Here is a 21,676-nt window from a genome sequence, read left to right on the forward strand (position 1 = left end):
GGAGGTAAGTCTTTCCACTACTTGATATGCACTTCCAAGTTTCCTTGTTGTGAATAGCGAATGACCTATAGTTTTTTTGGTGTGAGCCGTAATTCCCATTCATAATAGAACTTGCTATCTCAAAGAGATGCTGGTTCTTCCTTTTGGCAATCCCATTTTGAGCAGCCATATCAACACAATTGATCTGATGTATCATGCTAGAGTCAGAGAGATATCTCTAAAATTTACCATCAATATACTCCGTGCCATTGTCACTATGAAGGTCTGGTATTGAACTATGTTTTAATCATATTATGAAAATCACGAAAAACATTGAAAAACCTCTTCTTCTTTTTTGTTTTTGTTTTTGTTTTTAAAAGATAAATCCACATAGAACGAGAGTGACAATCAACAAAAGTAACAACGTATCTATGGCCAGTAATAAACACATGTTGGCGATGGACCTATGCATCAGTATGAATTAACATAAAATGAATATATTTTCTATTATTAACTATTATTAAGAGAAGGTAAATAAATAGAACGAGTTTGCTTCTCAAAAAATACAGGCTTCACACAAAGTTTGTCCTTATTACAAGAAGAAACTAAACCAGGAAATACTTTGATGAATCCTTTCCCTGAAGATAGTCCTGATGGACCTGATCTTAATTCCGCAGGCATGGAATCCCTTTCACGCCTACTTTGTTTGAGAGTGAGCGCTCTAAACTTGAATGGTGAACCCCTTATATATATTCAAACTTATGCATGCAGAGAGAGTTTGGTGTGTCAATCACTTCAAGTCATGCATACTCTTCTTCTTTTCCACCAATTATGCTGGCTCCATCTCCTATTGCTGCAACAGAAGTCAATAATTAAATTTACCATGGGGTAACATAAAATTAAAATCTCGTGAAGAGTTTTGCTACACTTAGGGAAACTGGCAAGAGGATATTCACAGTAGAAGGTACATTTCCTACCAGCAGCCTCATCATAAGAAGGTGTAAGAATGCCACATAAAACCATCCTCAAATGATGCATAAAATTCTTTACAATTGCATCTTTACAAGGTTGAGTTCAGTGTGGTAATTCCACATAAAACCATCCCCATATGATGCATAAAATTCTTAATTCTTAATAGAAGTATTAGAATATTTTCAATAATTAAAATGATCATAGCACAAGCAATGCAACTTTCCACTAAAGGAAGGTATTGCTTTGAACAATATTAAATTATTATAAGGAAACAATTGATATTTTATACCAAACCCATGATATGTTGAGATCACAACTTGAAATAGATCTTAAAATGACAAATGTGCTTTCTTTTCTGTTGATAAATTCTGAGCCGTTCTTCACTAATATATGTATCATTTTGCAGAAAATGGAACGATCTTTTTACTTCCAGTTAGAATATACCCCACTAGTGAAGAGAATAGAAGAGAGAGAAAAAGAAGAAAAAAAAAGTGAAAAGTGGCTGCAACATTTTAAAGTGCACACAGTTGATATTGCATATAAAGGCCTTGGTTTCACTTGAATGGCAAAACAGGACACATGAAACCCTGCCTCATTCAATTGAAGATAAGGCCTAGTAGAATTAGGCAGTACTACTGTTGCTTACATTTCCAAGAGGTCCTCTGAATGAGTTTCTCAATAAAAAGCATTTAAGGCATATTATCCGGCCTCCCCCTGAGTTCGCATCATCACGTACTGAAATATCTTCAGATCGCTTCCTTTTATACTCTTATGGGTGGAATCTTGCTTGCTTTTTCATCAATGATTATATAAGACAAACTTAAAAATTTATGGAAATGGAAATGGTTCATTCTTTAGATCCAATGGTTGCTAGACGAGCTCAAAAATTCCTGCTCAGAATTCAAAGCACCAATCTGCTGAGGAACTCATCTAACAACCAATGGGTCAGTATGGAATCCATGGGATGGTCATAATGGCTGCTGAACTGCAGGCAACTATGTGATTTACACCTTCAATTTGATGTCCTACTCCAATCATATAGTTCCAACACATAATACTAGTAGTAAACGCAAAGCTGTGATCTACATGATCTACTAAACACCCAAACCGCTCAAAATTGAAGTGTCATTCACCTACTTTATCTTGGGAGATTGGATACAGAAAAACAAGTTCAAGTGTAAATTACCTTAAACAAATCACAAAACTACAGCTAGACACAAAAGAATAAAAGATTATCAGAGATGATTTTAAAGCCCAACAGAAAAAGACAGATATTATTAGCAAGCAACCTTTAACCAGTACAAGTCGTCCATGTTATAAATAGAATGACATGAAACATATACCACTATATATGGCAGCTACAAAAATATGAGACTGTTTCTATGTGGTGTTTGGTTCAGCCTAGCTCAGCTGCTCCAACGTCTTCCCTGCATGACAGAGGAGTAACCACTCCTCTATAGCTGGCTAGAAATGAGATGAAGACTCAACATTTGTTAGATATTACTCATCAGAAATCCAGTGGTGGTGGCAATTGTGTTGGTGACCGTAAACTCTCCACAAAGAAAGTGAAACGTAGCCTGAGCTTGCTTGGTCTACTATGCAGAATTAGTCCTTCAAAACTTGCAGTTTGGAGATGGTAGTAGCCTAAACCTCTTGAAGTCGTCTCAATTAAAATCTTTGTGTCATCTATGTCTCTAGGTGCATAACCTAAACCGCTTAGCAAGTCAATCTCGCTCAGTCGGTAGCCACGGTGCAAAACATTGAGGTCAATACTGTATTGTTTCACCCATGTACCGCTACCACTACCACTACCACTAGCAATATCCCTGTAGCCTTTAAGCATCCATATGTCCATTTTGGAACCTAAACCTTCAACACAGGATGAAAGACACAACAACCCTCTTAACTCCATCAATTGGACTAGATGGTTAATATCTAGCATGTCGGGAGGCTTAAGATCAGGACTATCTTCAGGGCATGGGATTAAACTGAATTCTTCTCTCTCCACATCAAACACAAGGATCTTCTTGACAGGGTCAATCACATTGTCACGGTAAGCCACATCCTCCCAGAGCTCGTACAAGACAAGCCAGTGGATGGCTCCATTAACGAAGGCCGGCTGATTAGCATAGACAACCTTGTATGGGGGAACCACCACGCTTCTCCAAGCCCAAGAAGAAGAAGAACCTGAAGAACCTGAACTTGAATTTTTTCTCGTTCCTCCTAAGTTAAAGACTTGACACTTGGGAATGAAATCACCAGGTTCAACATCCTCATCTCTACCATGATAATTAATACGGCCATGATTAGGGGGAATGAAGCGAACTACCTTATACTCGTCCCTTGATTCAACATATCCGAAACCCACATAAGTAAGAGGACGGTAAAAAGGAAGTTTTGGGTCTTCTGGCAATGTTACTATTTCATGTGTACTGGGATTACAAACATGAACAGTCCCGTCATCAACGATACAAACCAGGTCGAAACGTGTAGGTAAAACCTGAGCATACCATCTCTTCAACTTGAAATTGAATCTGCTTATGGGATTTCTTTCTCTATCCATGGATTCTAGGGAAAAAGAGAAGGGACCCTTTCTGAATGGATAGGCCCTAATAGAAACAAAAAAGAGAATAGATTGTTTCGATTTGGATTGGTGGTAGTGAATTTGAATGAGATAAGGATCATGAGATATCAGATAACGCCATCGTTTACACACGCACCTGAACTTCATAAGGGTCTTCATAGGCAATTTCGAAAGCACGTTAAAGAAAACATCTTCAGGAAAATCAGCAAATACCATGTGATGATCATGGCGTTTCATCACACAATTTCTCATTTTCTTTCTCGTACTCATCTTCTCTTGAGCCATTGCCTCAACATTCTTCATCTACAACAACCTTTAAGTAAAGACCCTCGGCCGAATTCACCATAATGAAGGAGTGGGAAGTCGGTAAATTAGACGAATTAGAATATATTCAGGAATGTAAGAAACAATGAGAATGAATCTCTTCGAAAAAACGTACCCCACTCTCTTAGCCTGTTCCTCCTTTTATTCTTCTCTTTAATCTTTAGATCTTTGAGTTTTTCCAGAACTCAAAACCTTAATTAGATTTTTTTTTGAGTAAACAATTAGATTCCTTCTTGAACTCTACCAATTGATAACTCCTCAGGAATCTATCTTACTAGACAATTACAAAGATATATCTAGAATCTTCTCTACGGTCCGACCACCGTAAGGTCGAAATCATGGTCCGACCACGATAATTCGGCCCAATTTATAATTTTTTTATCAGATTTTATAATATTTTTGATTTTTCCTAAAACTGAGGTTTGTGTTGACATAATAATGTTTTGATATAGTAGTAAAATTTTATGTGTACGCGACGTCTAACTACATGTAAAAGTACAGAAAAAATTTCAGATAAAGTAGATGAGTAAAATATTTTATATGACACGGTAATTATTTAGTTTTCAAATTTATGTACACAATTACTAGCAATATCATAATACTTTATTTATTATTCATGTAGAGTTCGAACATTTGGTAATACTTATCAAGATTAGATTGGACAAGCTCACAATTAGATAAACTCATCACAAGTCATTCTCGTAGGCAACCATTAATTATAAAGTTATTGGATATATCATAAAGACAAATAATATTTTCAACTATAATTTGAAGCAGTAAATGAAAATGAAATAAAATTAACACAAAAAATTGTTCCAAAATTGTGATGTTATTAAAAATGTGAATCACATGAAAGACTATCTCATTTCATTCCCCGTATGAATTACTACTTCATTTATTCGCACATTATAGGGGTGCAGTTGGGCCTTGGCGGCCCTAACCCGCCCTAAGCCCGCCTTGAGCCCGAATAGGGCTTGGGCTAAAGATTTTAGCCCTAAAGAAGGGTTAGGGCAAAAATATTCAGGCCTTGAACTAGTGCCAAGGGCAAGCTTGGGATTACTCTCTGGCCCACTCAGCCTGTCCTGGTCTGTCCCTCATTTTAACTCTGATCATTGCTCTGATTGGGCTTGATTTTGGCCCTGATCTTGACTTTGATCTTGGCCTTGATATTGACTCTGATCCTGGCATTGATTTGAATTTAGACCCTCCATCCATATGGAAAAGAATTAATTACAATCCACATGGGTGAATACTTGACCGGTGTCAAATTTTAAAAACATGATCATGTTTTTTAGAAAATTAATAAAAATAAATTATATCCTCATTACCAATGTAGTAAGCATCCATTTGATTTTGGCTTGGTCCTAATCCTAATTTTGGCTCTAGTGTTAACATCAATTTGACCCTAATCATATACTAGATTTTTACTCTAATCTTCATATTAACATTGATATAACTATAAGTCTCAATTTTGACCTTCAATCATTTTGATCATATTTGACTATGAGTTCACTTTTTATATTATTTTTACGGTAATTTTATTTTTCAAAGTAAGTCATTTTTAGTTCCCAAAAAAATTGATTTTTTTTTTGCACTAATGCGATATAATATATATAAATAATAAAAGCTAGTATATAGAGAATTAATATCTAATAATTCTACATCCCAATTTCTCATCATGAATATTGACATCTTTCTTTTGGCTCCAATGTAATATTTCAAATAAACTTATTAAGGGCAAATAACTGTGTTTGTAACTGACACTTTCTTTAACTATGTAAAAAATACCGATACTAAATTATGTTAACAAGGTTTTGAATATTAATTTTTTATTTTATTGAATAAAGATATATCAATGGGAGAGGTTTTCAATTTTCATCACCAAAGTAATAGGAGAGGTTTTCAATTGGCACTGAACTTGTAAACCACAGCCTCTTTCACAATAGAGTTTGGATACGATATTGACAGGTTCCACCCAAAACCAGAAACCACTGCTCCCAGAAAGACATTGTCCGGTCCTGCTCGACTTAGTTTTCTTCTGCTAGCCAAAAAAACAAGTGTTTTATAAATGGGCAACCTTTGCAAAGACATTTCTTTGGCAGTTACCTTTGGAAAGATACCAGTGTCAAAAACTAACACCAACATATTCAAAAACTTCAAGTCTAGGCTTTGTTACGCTTTTACTAAATTTCTAAACGGGCAACCCCACAGTGTTACAAGAATTAAACTGTTAAACAAAGTGTTCTTCAACCTGGAAAGAGAGTTCCAATAACAGACTTACAAAAAGAAATCTAGAATACCTAATATTTCTATTCCCACCCATTAAACTAAAAATCCCAACTAGAGTTTGCATTCCACGCGTTAAACAAAAGAACTTATGTTTTCTTTGTTCACATATGTTTAAGTTTCTGGGTAATGTCGTTATGTTGATCCTTTGCCCACGAGGACATAATCATCGAGCATTATCACCTTCTCTTCATGCATGTAATCCAAGAACAGTTGGGCTTCATCTATGTTTTGGATTAAAAAACTTTTCGCACCCATTCTCTGACGGACATCAAGGCCAGGAAATGCCTCAAGTGCAGCTGTGAGTTTTTTCGAGAGACCCGGAAGATGGTCCATACCATCTTCCGAGTCCAGAAACCTGTCAAATGCTGCAGCCAGCTTGTTCAACGTACTTGCTACTTTGTCAACCACTGTCTTGTCCTTCTTCTTCTTCTTTGAAGCCCCAGGGAGAGCATTTGATGCTGGCCTCCGACGACTTGCGGACCTTTGAACATGACAGCAAACACTTCCAATTAAAACCAAGTAGATAAATACCTAACCACCAAAGGCATCAAAGAAACTGTAAGGTAACAACTTGATAACAAACAAATTTCCGTCACACCTGAAAGTCAAGAGAATAATAAAGATACCTTCAGTCACAACTGAAAGTGAAGCATTCAAAACCACTCTAAAACTCAAATTACATCTGAAAAATCTGATAAATTGTGTACAACACAGGACCTTTTCTAACAAGACATAAATATTCTCCAAAATCCGTACTCATTTTGTTCCAGCTTCATTCTCACTTTGAAGACTTCCTTAACCAAGTCAGGACTCCCATCCACATTTTCCCTCAGTATAGTAAAAAGGATACCTGTAACTGAAAGAGAACTGAAGCCAAATGGCAGCATAACTTGTATCAATCAAGGGAAAATGCTGCTACATATTGACATACACGTCCAAGTCCACATAAGCCCAAAATAAGAAAAAGCAATAATTTCCTTCCAATAAACATATGGTTATCAGATTACTACACATTCACCATTAATTACCAATAAACATAAAAAATAATAACCCCAAAGTAGCCAGAATGAAACACAGAGTCCAATGAGAATAGAAGAAGAGGTAATTAAGGGTTGATCAGAACCGTCATCATCCACCCAAAGAAACAATGCTCAACTCATTACTGGAACACTTTCATGAATATAGATTTCAGAATCTATATGCTCATTCAGTGGAAGTGCACTCCATCTAGCTAGGGACCGCAGTATTAGCAAGACTAAACCATTTTATCCCACCTAAAAGTTATCTTATTGAGCTATTATTTCTTCATTTCTTCCCATTGCTCACTTCTATAGCCTTTGGATCCTTTGAACAAATTACTATTGGCAAGAAGTATCAAATCTGGGTATTCTTTTTTCTACCTATATTATTAGTCCCCATACCTGTACCTACCCATTAAGAGATATAAGGTAGTAACATACAGTCCAACAATTTGTCGCTTGAGGGCTTAGTTTAGCCAGTTAAAGTAGGTTTTATAGGACCAACCTTAGTCTAGCTAGTTTTTCTCCATATCTACCCATTAAAAGATATGTAAGGTAGTAGAGACGGTCCAACATTTTTTTGCTTGAGGGTTTTGTTTAGCCAGTTAAAGTAGGTTTTAACAGTAGCAAAAAGGTGGCTTTTCTCTCTTCTCTCTCTCTCCGTTGGTTTAAGTCCATTAAATATGAACCACTCTGTATATTGACCTTTGACTCTCCCCCTTTGAATCTCTGAACTACACTAGTTTCTTTGGGTTTCCAAAACCAGTCTCTAAAACCATCTAAGTTGTCCAACAATTTGTGGGGGGGGGGGGGGGGGGGGGTTCTGAGAAGTTGCAGGGCAGGAAACCACTTTGAAAATCCAGAAACAGTAATTCTTCCGTGCACAAGGTTGGCAAGAGAATTTTCAAACAGACCATGAATGGATTGAACTGAGATAAATAGAAAACCAACAGGATTCATACTAATAAGGGACATTTCATCCTTTATAAAGGACAAAAACAGGAAATAGAATAAAGATTCTAACCATACAAGTCCAAGATTCTTCAACACGGAAGAGTAGAAATTCAATGACACCAAGAAGGTCGTGGAACCCATATGAAGTGGGTCAAGAGGCATGGAAGTTGGTGCAAGAGTATGTCCAAGCATGGCTGGGCCCAACCCAAACTATCATAATTGATGGTGGACTCACAGGTTTGGATCACTGAAAACCCCCTCCAAGTAGAGCACACAAGATCAACACTGACACAATTTATGACCAAGAATTAGGCTTTGCAAGTTTGGGATGCATGATCAGGGACCACCAAGGAAGGCCCATTGTAGCAGTTTCTGAGCCCAACTCAGCTACCTCTGCACTTTATGGCAAAAGCAAAGGCGCTTAGGATGACTGTTCATTACACACTTGGGGAAGGAATTGACATTGGCTACTTTGAATCTGATTGTAAAGAGCTCATTAGTTTAGTGAATGGCTCTACCCCCCTCTTGATGTTGCCCCCATCATCCAAGATATCTTAGATGTGGGACATAGGCTTGAAAAGTGTTCTTTTAAACATGTTTCCAGGCGGATCAACGAGTCCACTGATCACCTAGCCCGAAGGGCCTGGTTGGTGACGGTCCCAACTCTTTGGCCCATTTCCTCTACTTGGGTGCAGTCTCTTTGTAGCTTTGTTTTCTCCGCTTTACTATCTCAATGAATTTCCTTTCTACCAAAAAAGAAATACATGCTTAATGAGACAAGTTTACATACAGACTGCTGATCTATCATAGTAGTATCCATAATAAATGGATACGCAGAGGGGAAAACAAAATTGAAATTTTGGGAAAAAACGTAATTTTAATTCTAACACGAGTCTATTTTAAGGCCTCAGAATTGCAGAATAACATCAAGGCTTAAACCATTCAGTCCCGAAAGATGTTTTATTTAAGTGATCATAGGCCATTAGCTAGAATTCAGACAAGAAGGACATACACAATAATCTACTGCAGAAAGAGTATTAGATTCTAAATAAGTGCCCATGAACAGACTGTTAAGATACAAAATATTATAAAGCAGATTACAAGAAACAAGGAATCGGCTTGCTTGAGAGCCCTAGTGTCAAGCAGGAGGAGAAGAAGAAGAAGAAGATTTGGAAGAGATCAGTGTCGTTCGGGAGGAGAGATCTGGTTCTGGGAGCTTGAGGACGCTAGCTCAAAGGCTCTCTTGTTTGAAAACCCTCACAACGAAGTCTCATTCAATCGCAAGTTTCGTTCATTCGGAAACCATTGGGTGCTTTCCCAACCAAATGGTTTGACAAACCCGATTCATGAATCTATGTATTTCAAATCCATGATTCATCCAATCAAACATGCTCTTAGGGATTGGTTACTTGATTTATGTTAATCTAGAGTCAAACTATAGACCAATCTCAGTCATGGTCAAAAATCGGAGGAATCTTTGGTAATGGGATTTATCTTGAAAAATATTTACTGAGTTAATGTTCAAATGTTTAATGATTTTTAAGGGTGAAACTCTGCACCCATTCCGACCAGACCATGCGAAAGGGAATCTCTGATTAGCTAGGCACACAAACGGGAAAAATCCCCATTGGAATCGAGAGATTTGATTCTCTAGAACCACCGGCCCTTAGGGATTCGTAAGATTTATGTTTCTTGATGCGAGTATAGAGAAATCAAGGTAGAATTTTTTTTTGTGGAGCCTCTTTTCCCTTTTAGAAATTCATGGTCGTCCTCTGTTTCTCCTTCTAGGGTTCTCACAGAACTTCTAAGTTGCTAAAAACTCAATGGCAACACGGGTAAGATGTCCAGAAAGCCAGACCAAAATCAAAAAACGAAAACCCGAACCCAAGCCTACGAAAACAAAAACCCAGATTGAAAATCGATAAACTGACTTGTGTATGATACTTCAGCCCACTCTCTTTTAACTTCTTGTTCTCTCCCCTCTCCACCGGTGCCCTAACCTTAGCTCTCTCCTCACAATCCGCTCTTGCCGCTGTGCTCTGGTAGTTACATGATTCATGATTCATGCCAAACCCAAACTAACAACAGTGAAGTAGAAATCGATTCAAAGCCTACTGGTACACAAAACAAATAGAAACATCAAGAAGTTTTATTCACGACAAGGTATGTCACTGAACTCACTTTCACTGGATTTCTGAATTCTATCAACCGATTAAAACCTATACGAACAAGTAACGATTTTTACAAAAGAAAGAAAAAAAGACTTTCACAGATTCAGGGTCCAGCAGTTTACCTCACTCGCACCATGCGCTCCATTTGCTTCTATAGTTTTGCTAAAAATTCTCACTCCCGGCTAGGGGTCTCCGTCGACGTGAAGTAAATGGTGGGTGATTTCTCTAAGGGTAAAATTATAACTTCATTTCTTTGAATTTAAGAATTAAGATGAGGATATTAAAAATAAAATCATTTCATGTTAATGGTGGGTGAATTTCTTCTCGATGATGACTATTACATGCCAGGACCTAATCATTAACGAAGTCCACAATGTATGTTAGAAGATCGCCTTGGATAGCATTTATTATGTCATCTTTTGTTCTTTAAGAATGCATTTGCATTTTTGTTTTTTCAATACATGTTCATTCATTACAGCGAGACGGACACAAGAAAGCTGAATAAAATTCAGCCACACAAGGCCGAGAGTTTAGCTCCATCCTGCATAGAGCATACTTAATTTGCCAGAGAGTCAACCATACTATTAAAGCTCTTTTGGAATGTAAAAAGGAAAAAAGGATAGACCTTACACAACGGCCAAATTAAATACACCTTAGACCATTCCCCAACTTTCAAAACATTAACACAGCCGAGAGGATCTAATTCTAGTTCCAAATCCATCAAGAGGATCTAATTCTAACTCCAAATCCATCAAGACACAATGAAAGAGGCTTCCCCTTACTCTGATGGCTTCCCCTTGAAATACTGAATCGAAATCCATCGACTGAGCAACCGAAATTTTACCCTTATTGCATCCGATTCCCCTTTTGCCCGATTTCAGAATACATTTGCTTTTTTACAACTTTGAAAAAATTTGACTCCGGTTGCTCAATTTTCTTCCGACTCGTGCTATACCCATTTGTAATGCTCAGGCTCCTTCTGTAGTAGCATAGTTGTCTTTTCTAAATTGTGGAAATATTGTCAGAGTGCACGTATGAAGGGGAAGGATTGTTATTAATGTGGGGATAAAGGATTCGTTTTTCATCCTGGTATTCTCTGTTAAGATGGTCTTTTTATATTTTGATGAAACACAGGATAAGATGGTAACCATGAAGCATGGGATAAGATGGTAAGGATTTGGTTGCCAGACTTGACTAATTCATATTTGAAACTTAAAAGGCTTCATGTAGTTCAATTCAAATACGTGAACACCACCTTTTGATCTGAAATAGCTCAGTGGCTGTGTGTCAACTCCATTGGAAGTTGGAAAATTCATCTAACGTATAGCAGGATTCATGATAAATTCTGACAATTGACACCTTGACTTACTAAATTAGTTGACTGGATCATGTGGATCCTACGATCCTAATCTCTCAATGGAATATGCCATTTCAATATCGGACTTGGTCATTTGATTAGGTAAAGGATCACCAAACTATCCAAATCAAGATAACTATATATGGGTCACATCATGCCGATGGCTTTGCTTTGGATAATATAATGATACACGGATCTAGCTTAGAAGAAGAAGAAAGAAAGAAAGAAAGAAAGAAAGAAATAGATGAATCTGCATTAGAATTATGCTCCTCTCATACTTCTTCACCGTACATATAAAAGAAGGCTGACCTCTGAGCATTAATAATAGGGAGTCTGATCTTTTATTCGTCAGAGTAGAGGTAAATGCTCCCCTCTGCTTCTTCATCACATAATAGAAATGACGCGCATGTCTGGGTATGACGAAATGAATCAAAGATAGTAAAGGATCTCCAATGGATCCCATGTGGGCCCCACCCCTCTTCTTCATAGAATAGCGTCAGGAGAGCAAAAACCTCTCCCTTGAGGGGAGATGATAACAATCTAGACTCGATAAAACGAACTAGTAGACAAACATGTAGTGGGAAGATCATCACAGGATCACAATCTTCTATCCATTGGTGTAAAGAATCCCAATTCAAAATATAAAAATTTCTGTAGATGTATCAAAATTTAAACCCAAGAAGTCCCTTCAAGGTATCAAGCAGTTCCATGGAATGTCAATCTTGTCGGGCCTTCTTATATGCGTATTAGTATTGGTTTTAGACATTTGATGATGCTCGGTAACATCGTGAGATATTTCATCATTTGAAATTATCCATGTCATCGATGTGTTTGCATGCATAAACTTAACAGAATCTTATAAATCGAACAACTATAGTGATTATCTCATACAAATTTAAATCGACTTCTAGCTCCCTGCATCACCATGCAGTTTCAGAGCCAGATACTGTTCAGAGATGTTGAGAATATATCTGAAGAATTGTCTTCCTATTGGACAGGGTTGAATGAGGGGATGGAGATGGGATTAACAGGTGATGAGTTCTATTTGGGACATTTGGAATACATCAAAGAGTGAAGAAACAAAAGGGAGGCCTTGGGCATGGTTGTTTAAGGAAGAGGCGGTGAAGCCCAAGCCTCACCAAGATAAACATGCATTGTTCTTGCGCTGCTGACTGCTACCCTACACTTTGCAGGTGCACCTCTCTCTCTCTCTCTCTCTCTCTCTCTCTCTTCTTGCATGTAGAGAAGTCTTCAACTGTAGTCTTTTATACAAACAGTAAAATTACAGAAGGTCATGAACTAACTAAAGTTTGATTCTATTACTGCAGATGCACAAACAGGTATTTGCTATGGAATGCAAGGGGACAACTTACCATCAAAACAAGACGTTGTGAATCTATGCAAGGCAAATAACATTAGAAGAATGAGGCTTTATGACCCAAATCAACAAGCCCTCCAAGCACTTAGAGGCTCCAACATTGAAGTCCTGTTAGGTGTCCCAAACTCAGATCTTCAGAGTCTAGCATCCAACCCTTCTGCTGCAAATGCATGGGTTCAAAATAACATAAGATCCTTCTGGCCTAGTGTCAAATTCAAGTATATTGCAGTTGGAAATGAAGTAAGTCCCACCAATGGCGCCACAGCCCAATATTCTTCCTTTGTTCTTCCTGCCATGAGAAATATCTATAATGCAATTGCATCAGCTGGATTGCAGAACCAAATCAAGGTGTCTACTGCAGTAGACACATCAATACTAGGAAACTCTTACCCTCCATCCCAAGGTGCCTTTAGAAGTTACATTGGTAATCCAAGAGACATTAGTCTTTCTTATGCCCTATTTACAGCTCCATCCATTGTTGTACAAGATGGTTCTTTTGGATATAGAAACCTTTTTGATGCCATGGTTGATGCTTTGTATTCAGCTCTTGAGAGATTTGGTGGTGGTTCTCTGAATATAGTTATATCAGAGAGTGGTTGGCCATCTGCAGGTGGAACTGCAACTTCAGTGGATAATGCAAGAACTTACAACGTGAATCTGATTAATCATGTGAAGGGTGGAACTCCAAAGAGATCTGGAAAGCCCATTGAAACTTATATATTTGCCATGTTTGATGAGAACTGGAAGCAACCAGAGTATGAGAAACACTGGGGAATTTTCTATCCAAATAAACAACGCAAATATCCAATTAATTTTGGTTCTAGTTCAGTGATGTCCATGATACGTAAGGCGGTTGTTGGGTTCTACCAGAAAGTGGGTTTTCCTGCCATGTAGTTTCTATGGAGTTTGTCAGTTAAGTTTCATGTAGTCCTTTAATAAAGCTGTATTTTCTCTATGTTTTGGATAATTAAATGCATAATCATCTACTAATCATATGCTCCAATCTTGTTTATGGTCTTCTAGCTGCCATTTTTATCAAAAAATTTTCTTTTATTAGTCGTGGGATGGTTAAGTGGCTACGGGTCCAAAACTTAAAAATACTTGTTAAACCCTAATCCATACTTATTCGAAAATTAGGATACAATGCAATATTCAAAAGAAATTTACATGTACCTTATACGAAGGTATATTGAAGAAACAATCTAAATACTTAAACCTCTAAGTAAAAAAGTCTTCTCTAATCTCTTCATGTTGCTTTATATATATATATATATATATATTTTGTAAAAGAAAAAGAGAACAAAGAATGAGTGAAGATCACATCAAAACTGTTTACAAATATTAATTATAAACCTTAGTCTACTTTTTTTTTTTTTTGATAGAAAACCTTAGTCTACTTTTGGTTATAGATATGACATACCTGAAACTAATGTGTCGTCACATCATATATAGTTATTTATAAATATTAATTATAAACCTTAGTCTACTTTTGGCCATAGATATGACCTACCTCAAACTAATGTGTCGTTTTTTAATAAATTTGTATTTCTCCATGTTTTGAATAAATAAATGCACAATTATCTACTATGCTCCAATTTTTCTTTCTGTTCTTCTAACTGTCAATTTTTGTCAAAGATTTTTTTTATTATTAGTATGTGATGGTTAAGTGGCGGCGGGTTCAAAACTTAGACATAGTGATCGACAAAAGAGGATTTTTCCCATACTTTAGGGTTTCAGAAGTCTTAATTATTGTTTTAACTAAGGAACGAAGTTTCGAAAATCTCGCCCGGTTCACTACCCAGCGAACCGGGCGATATGGCGAGATTTCGCTGCTATTAAAAGGTTTATTAAAAAACAGTGCAGTTTGAATTTTGAAATTTGCAAAAACCAAAACCTGCATTTATTGTTCTGACTTCTGAGATGTATTGTACAAGTTATAAGAAGTATTATTAATTATTCATTAACGTAAGAATGAAGCAAACGCATAACTCTTCATTAATTGCTTTTTTTTTCTTCCTCATTTCTTCTTGCAGGCGCAGTGCAGAAACCATCTCAAACCGCCATCGCCATCGCCATCTCCGGCAACCAACCTCTTCTCAGTCTCTCCATCGCCATCTCAAACCTCCATCGTCAGTCTCTTCATCGTTCAGACAAAGCTCTCTCTTTCTTTCTTCTTCTTCTTCAGCTTCAACGATCCGGCAGCGATGTTCGTTCGTTTTCAGCGACGGGCGATGGCTTACACACAATATAGGTCTCCGTTTGGTGACACAACTGATACGAAGGTGTTCGTTGGGGGTTTAGCTTGGGAGACCCAAACTGTTTGAAACTGAAGAAATGAGGAAATATCTCGAACACTTTGGAGATATTCTTGAAGCTGTTATCATCACAGATAAGAACACCGGAAGGTCTAAAGGCTATGGATTTGTAAGCTTTCATCGATGAAGATGAAGTTTCGCCGACGAATTTCTGGCGACATCTTGAAGTTGCAATCTCGGGTTTCGATTCATTTTTATTTATTTCGCCCACTGGCGATATGGGCGACTTTCGCCGAAATATTGGCGAAATTCGCCGAAATAAAGTTCCATCACTTTTAACCCATCATCCTTCATAGCGTTTCCTCTTGTAATTAGGTATAATCAAAACCTTTTGAATTGAAAAAAAGAAAAAAAAAATAATCAAAACCATTAAACCATCATAAGAACATGTTTTTGAAATATTAGGCTAGAAATTAAAGGCAAAGTCCAATATCCAAATCAAACCATATGATGAGATCTGCTTTATGGAATCATAGTTCTTCAATCATGGCCTAGAGAGTTGTTATGCTTTTTAGGAATCATGTCTTATTCATGAGCTCGATGATTGGATCAATTATCCGTCACAAAAGAACAATCTAAAACATCATTCATGGTCTGACATTTGTCAACCACACAATAGAGTAGGACCCATCTCTAAATACTGATAAAATAGATGAAAGATGAGATTCCTAATGAGTCATACATAGATTCTATTTTTATTGTGTAGTTGAGAAACGTTAGGAGAATACATTATTCTCTCCTATTGAAAAAACAATTCAGGCTCTTATTTCATTGCCTTAACTGTCATTCGTAAGAAATGGAGATAATATTTGTAAGAAAATGTCTAACTATTTCAATGATAAATTTGACAAATATATCCAATGAAAATCCTATTTTGAGGTCTTTGTGCTTTTTAAACATTAAACGGAGTGTCAGTGCTTTAAGACCTCCATTTTAGAGGGCCAGTGCAATTTGCTCAACATGATATTATGAGAATATGAATCATAAGCAGTGCAGTGTCTCATCTAGATTGATAAGCATAAACTAAGCATTTTTTGATGAAGTTTGACAAAATCAAGCGATTGAGATTTTAAGTTTGACAATTTCAAGTCAATTGGTATATTGAAAGATGAGCAACTGACTTTTTTACTATACTCTATACTCTATACTCTCAACCATACATATAAGTTTTGCCACATTTAATTAACACATAATCTGCTAAATTAATACGCCTTGTTTTGCCAGGTAAAACACTGATGTAAGCAAGTTCGATTACTGGATTTTTAAAAGCCCTTTATTCAAAATTTCAACCTTAAACTCTATTAATTAGTATCACGTGTCATTCAAGTCAACGAAGGTAAGCCAAGGAATTGCTAATGGATTTTTTTTTTGCAGGGTTAAGGTTTAGGATTACAAAGGTATTATAAATGTATAGTGCCCCCATTGAATATAAGGAAATTTTCATTGCTAATCATGAGTTATTCTCAAATATTAATATCTATCTCCTGAATTAATTTATTTGTTGGATCTTCCGTTAAAAATATTATTTAGAGTAAATTGCATAAGAACTCCAAAATAGATGCTTAAAAACACTAACACCCCACTTGGTGTTTGAAAAATAAAAACATCCTAAACTTGAGTTTTCATTGGATATATTAGTTCAATCTGATCCTTATTTGTGTTATCCTTCCTTTATGCCTTCAATTGAATCTCCTTGCTTGATTTGCATTTTGTTGTTTACCATGCATACGTTGCTCTACTGATGGGATTGATTGGAAGACGATCACTTTTTGTCTTTGTACTTTATCTTGTAGTATGAGTCATTACGTTAACATACAAGAGAACCAAGAGGGAAGAACAAGAATTGAGGTTCACATCCTTTACAATTCTCACCTCCTACAATTCCCATCTAGGATTTTGACACCTGATAGTTAATTATCTAAGGGTCAAGATTAGAACCCAACTAAGAATTGAACCTAATAAATCCCTAAAATTAAGCTTCAAAAAAAGAGAAGAGACAAAATTGAGAGAAAATTTAGAGATTTATTACGTTAAATTCTTAGTTGGGTTCTAATCAATGACCGTTGGATAATTAACTGTCAGGTGTCAAAATCCTAGAAATGAATTGTAAAGGATTTGAATGCCAAAATTGTAGCTTAGTGCATGGTGGAGAATAAGTCTATCAAAGATAAGTAGATAAAGTCTTTTGACATCCAAAAATCTTTCAAGTTCATATTTTCTTTTTGACAAATTCAAAAGTTAATGCAACATTAACAAACTAAACGTGATTATAGTACCTGGAAAAAGTCTCCACATATGAAAGTACGTTGGTGATGGAGGAAAGAAAACTCAATCCATAATGGATAGATCATCATCAGAGCCAGAAACTTTGAATTTGGGTGGATAGTCGATTGTACCATGAACCATTCCGAGATTAGAATTTGGGTTTGTACGTACGTATTCGCCATCTATGCAGAAGTTTTTTCACAGAGAAATACGAGCATAAACTATTTGATGAAATGTGTATTAGAATAGTCCAGGTGACCTTTTGTCCATCCTCCCTACAACCTCTCTGTATTTTTGAGTCTCTGACGTATTCAAAATATTAAAGGACCCAGTGGATGACGATGAGATATCGTTTTCTTCTTTGTCAGCCCTCTTTCTTTCCTTCTTTGTCAACAAACTCCTTCTAATAGATATCAAATAATTTCTCTAAAACCAATGAAGAATACACTTTTCCAGTTGCTGTTTTGAAGACACAAGAAAACACCATGTTGGTAAACATTATCAAGAAATTAAACAAGAAAACATAGATATCAAATCATTTCTCTAAAACCAATGTGATAGCCTTCTTGAAACTCAAAGACCACTCTGAATATTGTTGCATTGTCAAACAAGGAGCCATATTACAAGACAGTAGAAAATATGGGTGAATACCATATTTTCCTCTTACAAATAAGTTAGGCTACTCAAATTAAAGAGTGAACTTGGAATTTGTCCAGTTAAATTGTTGAAGCTCAAGTGCCTACAAGAGGTAAAAGCATTTCAAGGATAATATAAGAAGTTTGATGATGCTATGGCAGCTATCCAAAAGCTTAACACTCTATATTCCAAAAATAACAAGTAACAATGAACAAGGAAAACTTACAGTTGTTCAAAACTTTGATAGTCGACCATATTGGATGGAATCGTGTCACTAATATTATTATTCCTTAAGACCCTGTTTGACAATAATCAATTTTTTGTATTTTAATCATAGAGATGTAATAATGCTTATATGACAACCTTGAAGTTAATATGACAAAAATACTGACTTAAAGAATACTTAGGGCTTTCAAATGCTTAATAAATGCCAACGATGAACTCCCATTAGAGATCTCCCTTACTCCTACATAATTGCATAGGAAGGTGACCTCACACATCTAATAATTTACTAATTACATAAACAGAGTATGAAACTCACAAATCAGTCATGGAGGTCAGATTAGAAAAACTTGAAGGTATCAGTCCTTCAAATGAGTTCCCTTGACACCTCCTACAAAACATTGACGATAAGATATTTACAAGCAATAATTCAGCTGATATCCTCACTATAAGAAAGAAAATATATTACAAGTTAACTAACAGTTAGTTCTTTCTGAGTTTTGAATTATGAAAAGAAAAAATTTATGAAATGAAATATCTTGGTTTTGCTTAGTATGCATATCATCTAGAGTTTCTAAAACTTAGAGGACCTCATATCATATTGTCTTACAAGGAGTAGCTTAGTCCAGTTCATGCCAATGAAGTCAGGAATTTGGCCAGTAAGTGTGTTGTCAGATGCCCACCTATGTTAACAAATGAAAGTATTTTGATAATCTCAAAAGCCTTACACAATCTGTTGGGATCTTGTATTCTTCATGGTATACACAAGAAAGTTTGCAAGTGTAAGTTATAACAACATCAGATATGATTCCTTGGTTACCCCTAAGTATGACACACTAAATTTTTCTTTATGGCTTTTGATGTTTCCCAACGTTTTCTTGTTAAATTTCTTGATTTGATATCCATGTTTTCTTGTTAAATTTCTGGTCATTTTGCTTTTCATCGAAGGCGTTGTAGTGAAATAATCCGGCCAGAACTTCCACGAGAACCAAAGCTTCAGTGCCATATGCAAGGCAGAATGGTGTTTCTTCTGTTGGGGTTCGGTATGACCATAGGACACTCGGGAGTTCCTCGATCCAAAGTGCCCAACTGTCCTCCAAGTATTTTTTTTATCCTGTCCAGTAGTGTTTTATTTGTGACTTAAACTTGGACGTTGCTTTGTGGGTAGGCTACCGAAGAACAACGATGTTCAACGTGATATCTTTCGAAGAAAGCTTTGAATCCCAACCCTTCGAATTGCTTTCGATTGTTTGTTCCCAGAACCCGAGGTATTCCAAACCTGTAGATAATTTCTTCTTCGAAGAATCTCTCCATTTGTTTCTCTGTCAGTGAAGCTAAAGGTTTCGCTTTGACCCACTTCATAAAGTAATCTACAGCGACTACGAGATACTCTCGATTTCTTGAAGCCTTTGGAAGTTTTCCGATTAAGTCCATTCCCCACATTGCGAAAGGGGTCGGGCAGGAGATGGGTGAGATTGGTATTGCCGGTACCATTAGGATAGTGGCATGTTTTTGACATTGCTCGCATTTGCGGACATACTCAAGGGCATCCTTCTGCATGGTTGCCAGTATATTCCTGAATGTAGCACCTTTTGTGCCAATGCTTTCCCGCCCATGTGAGCGCCACATATCCCCTTGTGGACTTCCGCTAAAGCATAGCTAGCTTGAGAAGGTCCAACGCATCTAAGGAGAGGCTCGGTGAAAGAGCTCTTGTATAACTGATCATCTATGATGATGAATCGGGCAGTTTGATTCTTAATCTTCTGGGCTTCCTTTGACTCTGTCGAGCGTATGTTGTCCTTTAGGTAGTTCATCAAAGTGGTCGTCCAATTGGGATCTCCCCCGATTTCTAGGATTTCAGCTTCTTGTGTGCTAGGGCGGTCAAGTTCTTCTATATAAACCGCTGAATCCAAATTTTTGTTATTGGCCAAAGATAGTCGGGAGAGTTCGTCTGCCTTCTCATTTTCTTTTCTTTTCTTTTCTTCACCATTCTCTCATCTTTTGCATTGTATTCTCTCTTGATTAGATTTACAACAAGCTGAGAGTCACTTCTTACTTCCATCTCTCGGGCCCTGAGTGCTCGGGCTACCCGCAGGCCTATAAGCACAGCTTCATATTTGGCTTCATTGTTTGAAGCCGGGAAATTGAACCTTAGCGCAGAGCTGACTGTGAAGTCTGCGGGACTCTTAAGGGTCAGACCTGCTCTCGAACCAATACTGCTACTTAAGCCATCCACATGTAAAATCCATAGGTCTGTTGCCTTAGTTGTTGAACTTGGATCTTCACTTCGTGGTAAGCTATTTTCTACAATGAAGTTGGCTAAGACCTGAGCTTTAATGGCCGTCCTCAGTTTGAACTCGATCTGGTACTGTAATATCCAACCCTATTCTAATCTTGACCCTGACCCGGATCCACTGTTGTATTCAGGTCCGAAGACCCGAAGCGGTGGAATAAGAGATTTATGGACCATTCTGATTGATGATCATGATTCGGAGACTGAGCCCATGGACATTGACAATGATACCCCTTGCTTAAATGCATTGTCAGTGTTTAAGGAAAGTCTGCGCATCGGAGAAGATTAATATGGTTGATGTACCAAATGACCTCCTGTGCACAATCCGAAGGTATTCCCCGAAACTAGACTTCTTGATTGAATTGTGGAAGAAAACCTCACTCAATTTGACCTTGTATAGCCTTTCAAATCCCTACTTGAAGTTGCTGTTCTAAACCTAAGTTTTCTGCTGGAAATATTTTGGTCAATCCTTTTGGTCGATACCATCGACCAAGGACCATCGACCAAAATATCCCAGTCTGCCAAGTTAATGGTTCCATGGAATATTCCTTTTCTATTTAATATAACCTCGAGCCTTGAGCCCTTTTACAATCATTTTCTCACCTGAGAACGTGGGGAGAGCTTCCCAAAGCAGCTCCTTGGTTAGTGTGAAGGGTACCTCATCAAAGACACTTAGTTTATCATTGATTCTTGTCTTCATCTTCCACACTAAGGTATGACTCCTCATTCCACTCTCTACCCTACCATTTTCTACTCTTTTCTATTGTCACCTTGCTGATGAGACATTAGGAATGGTGCTGCAACCTTGCAACCACCACTCCAAGTGCCTACTCATGTTCAATCCATGATTTCCTTAGCTATTCATTGATGCTATGCTTCTATCTCATGCCTAGCATATGTATTCCATGATTTACCTAT

At 37.1% G+C, this 21,676-nt stretch overlaps 2 protein-coding genes, 1 long non-coding RNA gene, 1 other non-coding gene and 1 pseudogene across 6 annotated transcripts; 1 reads left to right on the forward strand and 4 right to left on the reverse strand.

The window, feature by feature from the left end:
- Window positions 1–2,203: 2,203 nt before the first annotated feature.
- LOC149025672 (F-box protein At3g07870-like) lies at window positions 2,204–3,950 on the reverse strand. The gene has a single exon (XM_089143162.1). The coding sequence runs from the start codon at window positions 3,836–3,838 to the stop codon at window positions 2,459–2,461; it is 1,380 nt and encodes a 459-aa protein (XP_088999288.1). The 5' UTR covers window positions 3,839–3,950; the 3' UTR covers window positions 2,204–2,458.
- A 2,077-nt stretch (window positions 3,951–6,027) lies between these two features.
- On the reverse strand, window positions 6,028–10,802 carry LOC149025673 (uncharacterized). Of its 2 annotated transcripts, XM_089143164.1 has the most exons (3): window positions 10,415–10,802; window positions 6,905–7,015; window positions 6,028–6,629 (listed from the first exon to the last, which is right to left on the reverse strand). In XM_089143164.1, the coding sequence occupies exons 1-3, from the start codon at window positions 10,435–10,437 to the stop codon at window positions 6,281–6,283; spliced, it is 483 nt and encodes a 160-aa protein (XP_088999290.1). In that variant the 5' UTR covers window positions 10,438–10,802; the 3' UTR covers window positions 6,028–6,280. The 2 variants fall into 2 exon arrangements, 1 of the variants encoding a protein (XP_088999290.1); XR_016171448.1 differs by lacking the exon at window positions 6,905–7,015.
- On the reverse strand, window positions 9,024–9,103 carry LOC149025674 (small nucleolar RNA SNORD96 family). The gene has a single exon (XR_016171855.1). It is a non-coding gene; the product is annotated as a small nucleolar RNA SNORD96 family (small nucleolar RNA).
- Window positions 10,803–12,809: 2,007 nt separating the features above from the next.
- Window positions 12,810–14,035, forward strand: LOC149025675 (lichenase pseudogene; annotated as a pseudogene). Its single transcript, XR_016171449.1, has 2 exons — window positions 12,810–12,842; window positions 12,978–14,035. The product of XR_016171449.1 is annotated as a lichenase pseudogene (transcript).
- Window positions 14,036–17,469: 3,434 nt separating this feature from the next.
- Window positions 17,470–18,859, reverse strand: LOC149025676 (uncharacterized). The gene is made up of 3 exons (XR_016171450.1): window positions 18,785–18,859; window positions 18,470–18,541; window positions 17,470–18,346 (listed from the first exon to the last, which is right to left on the reverse strand). It is a non-coding gene; the product is annotated as an uncharacterized LOC149025676 (long non-coding RNA).
- Window positions 18,860–21,676: the final 2,817 nt, after the last annotated feature.

Source organism: Hakea prostrata, chromosome 2, assembly GCF_041222555.1.
Source record: "Hakea prostrata isolate BN-2017 chromosome 2, UWA_Hpros_2, whole genome shotgun sequence".
Lineage (NCBI taxonomy): Eukaryota > Viridiplantae > Streptophyta > Magnoliopsida > Proteales > Proteaceae > Hakea > Hakea prostrata.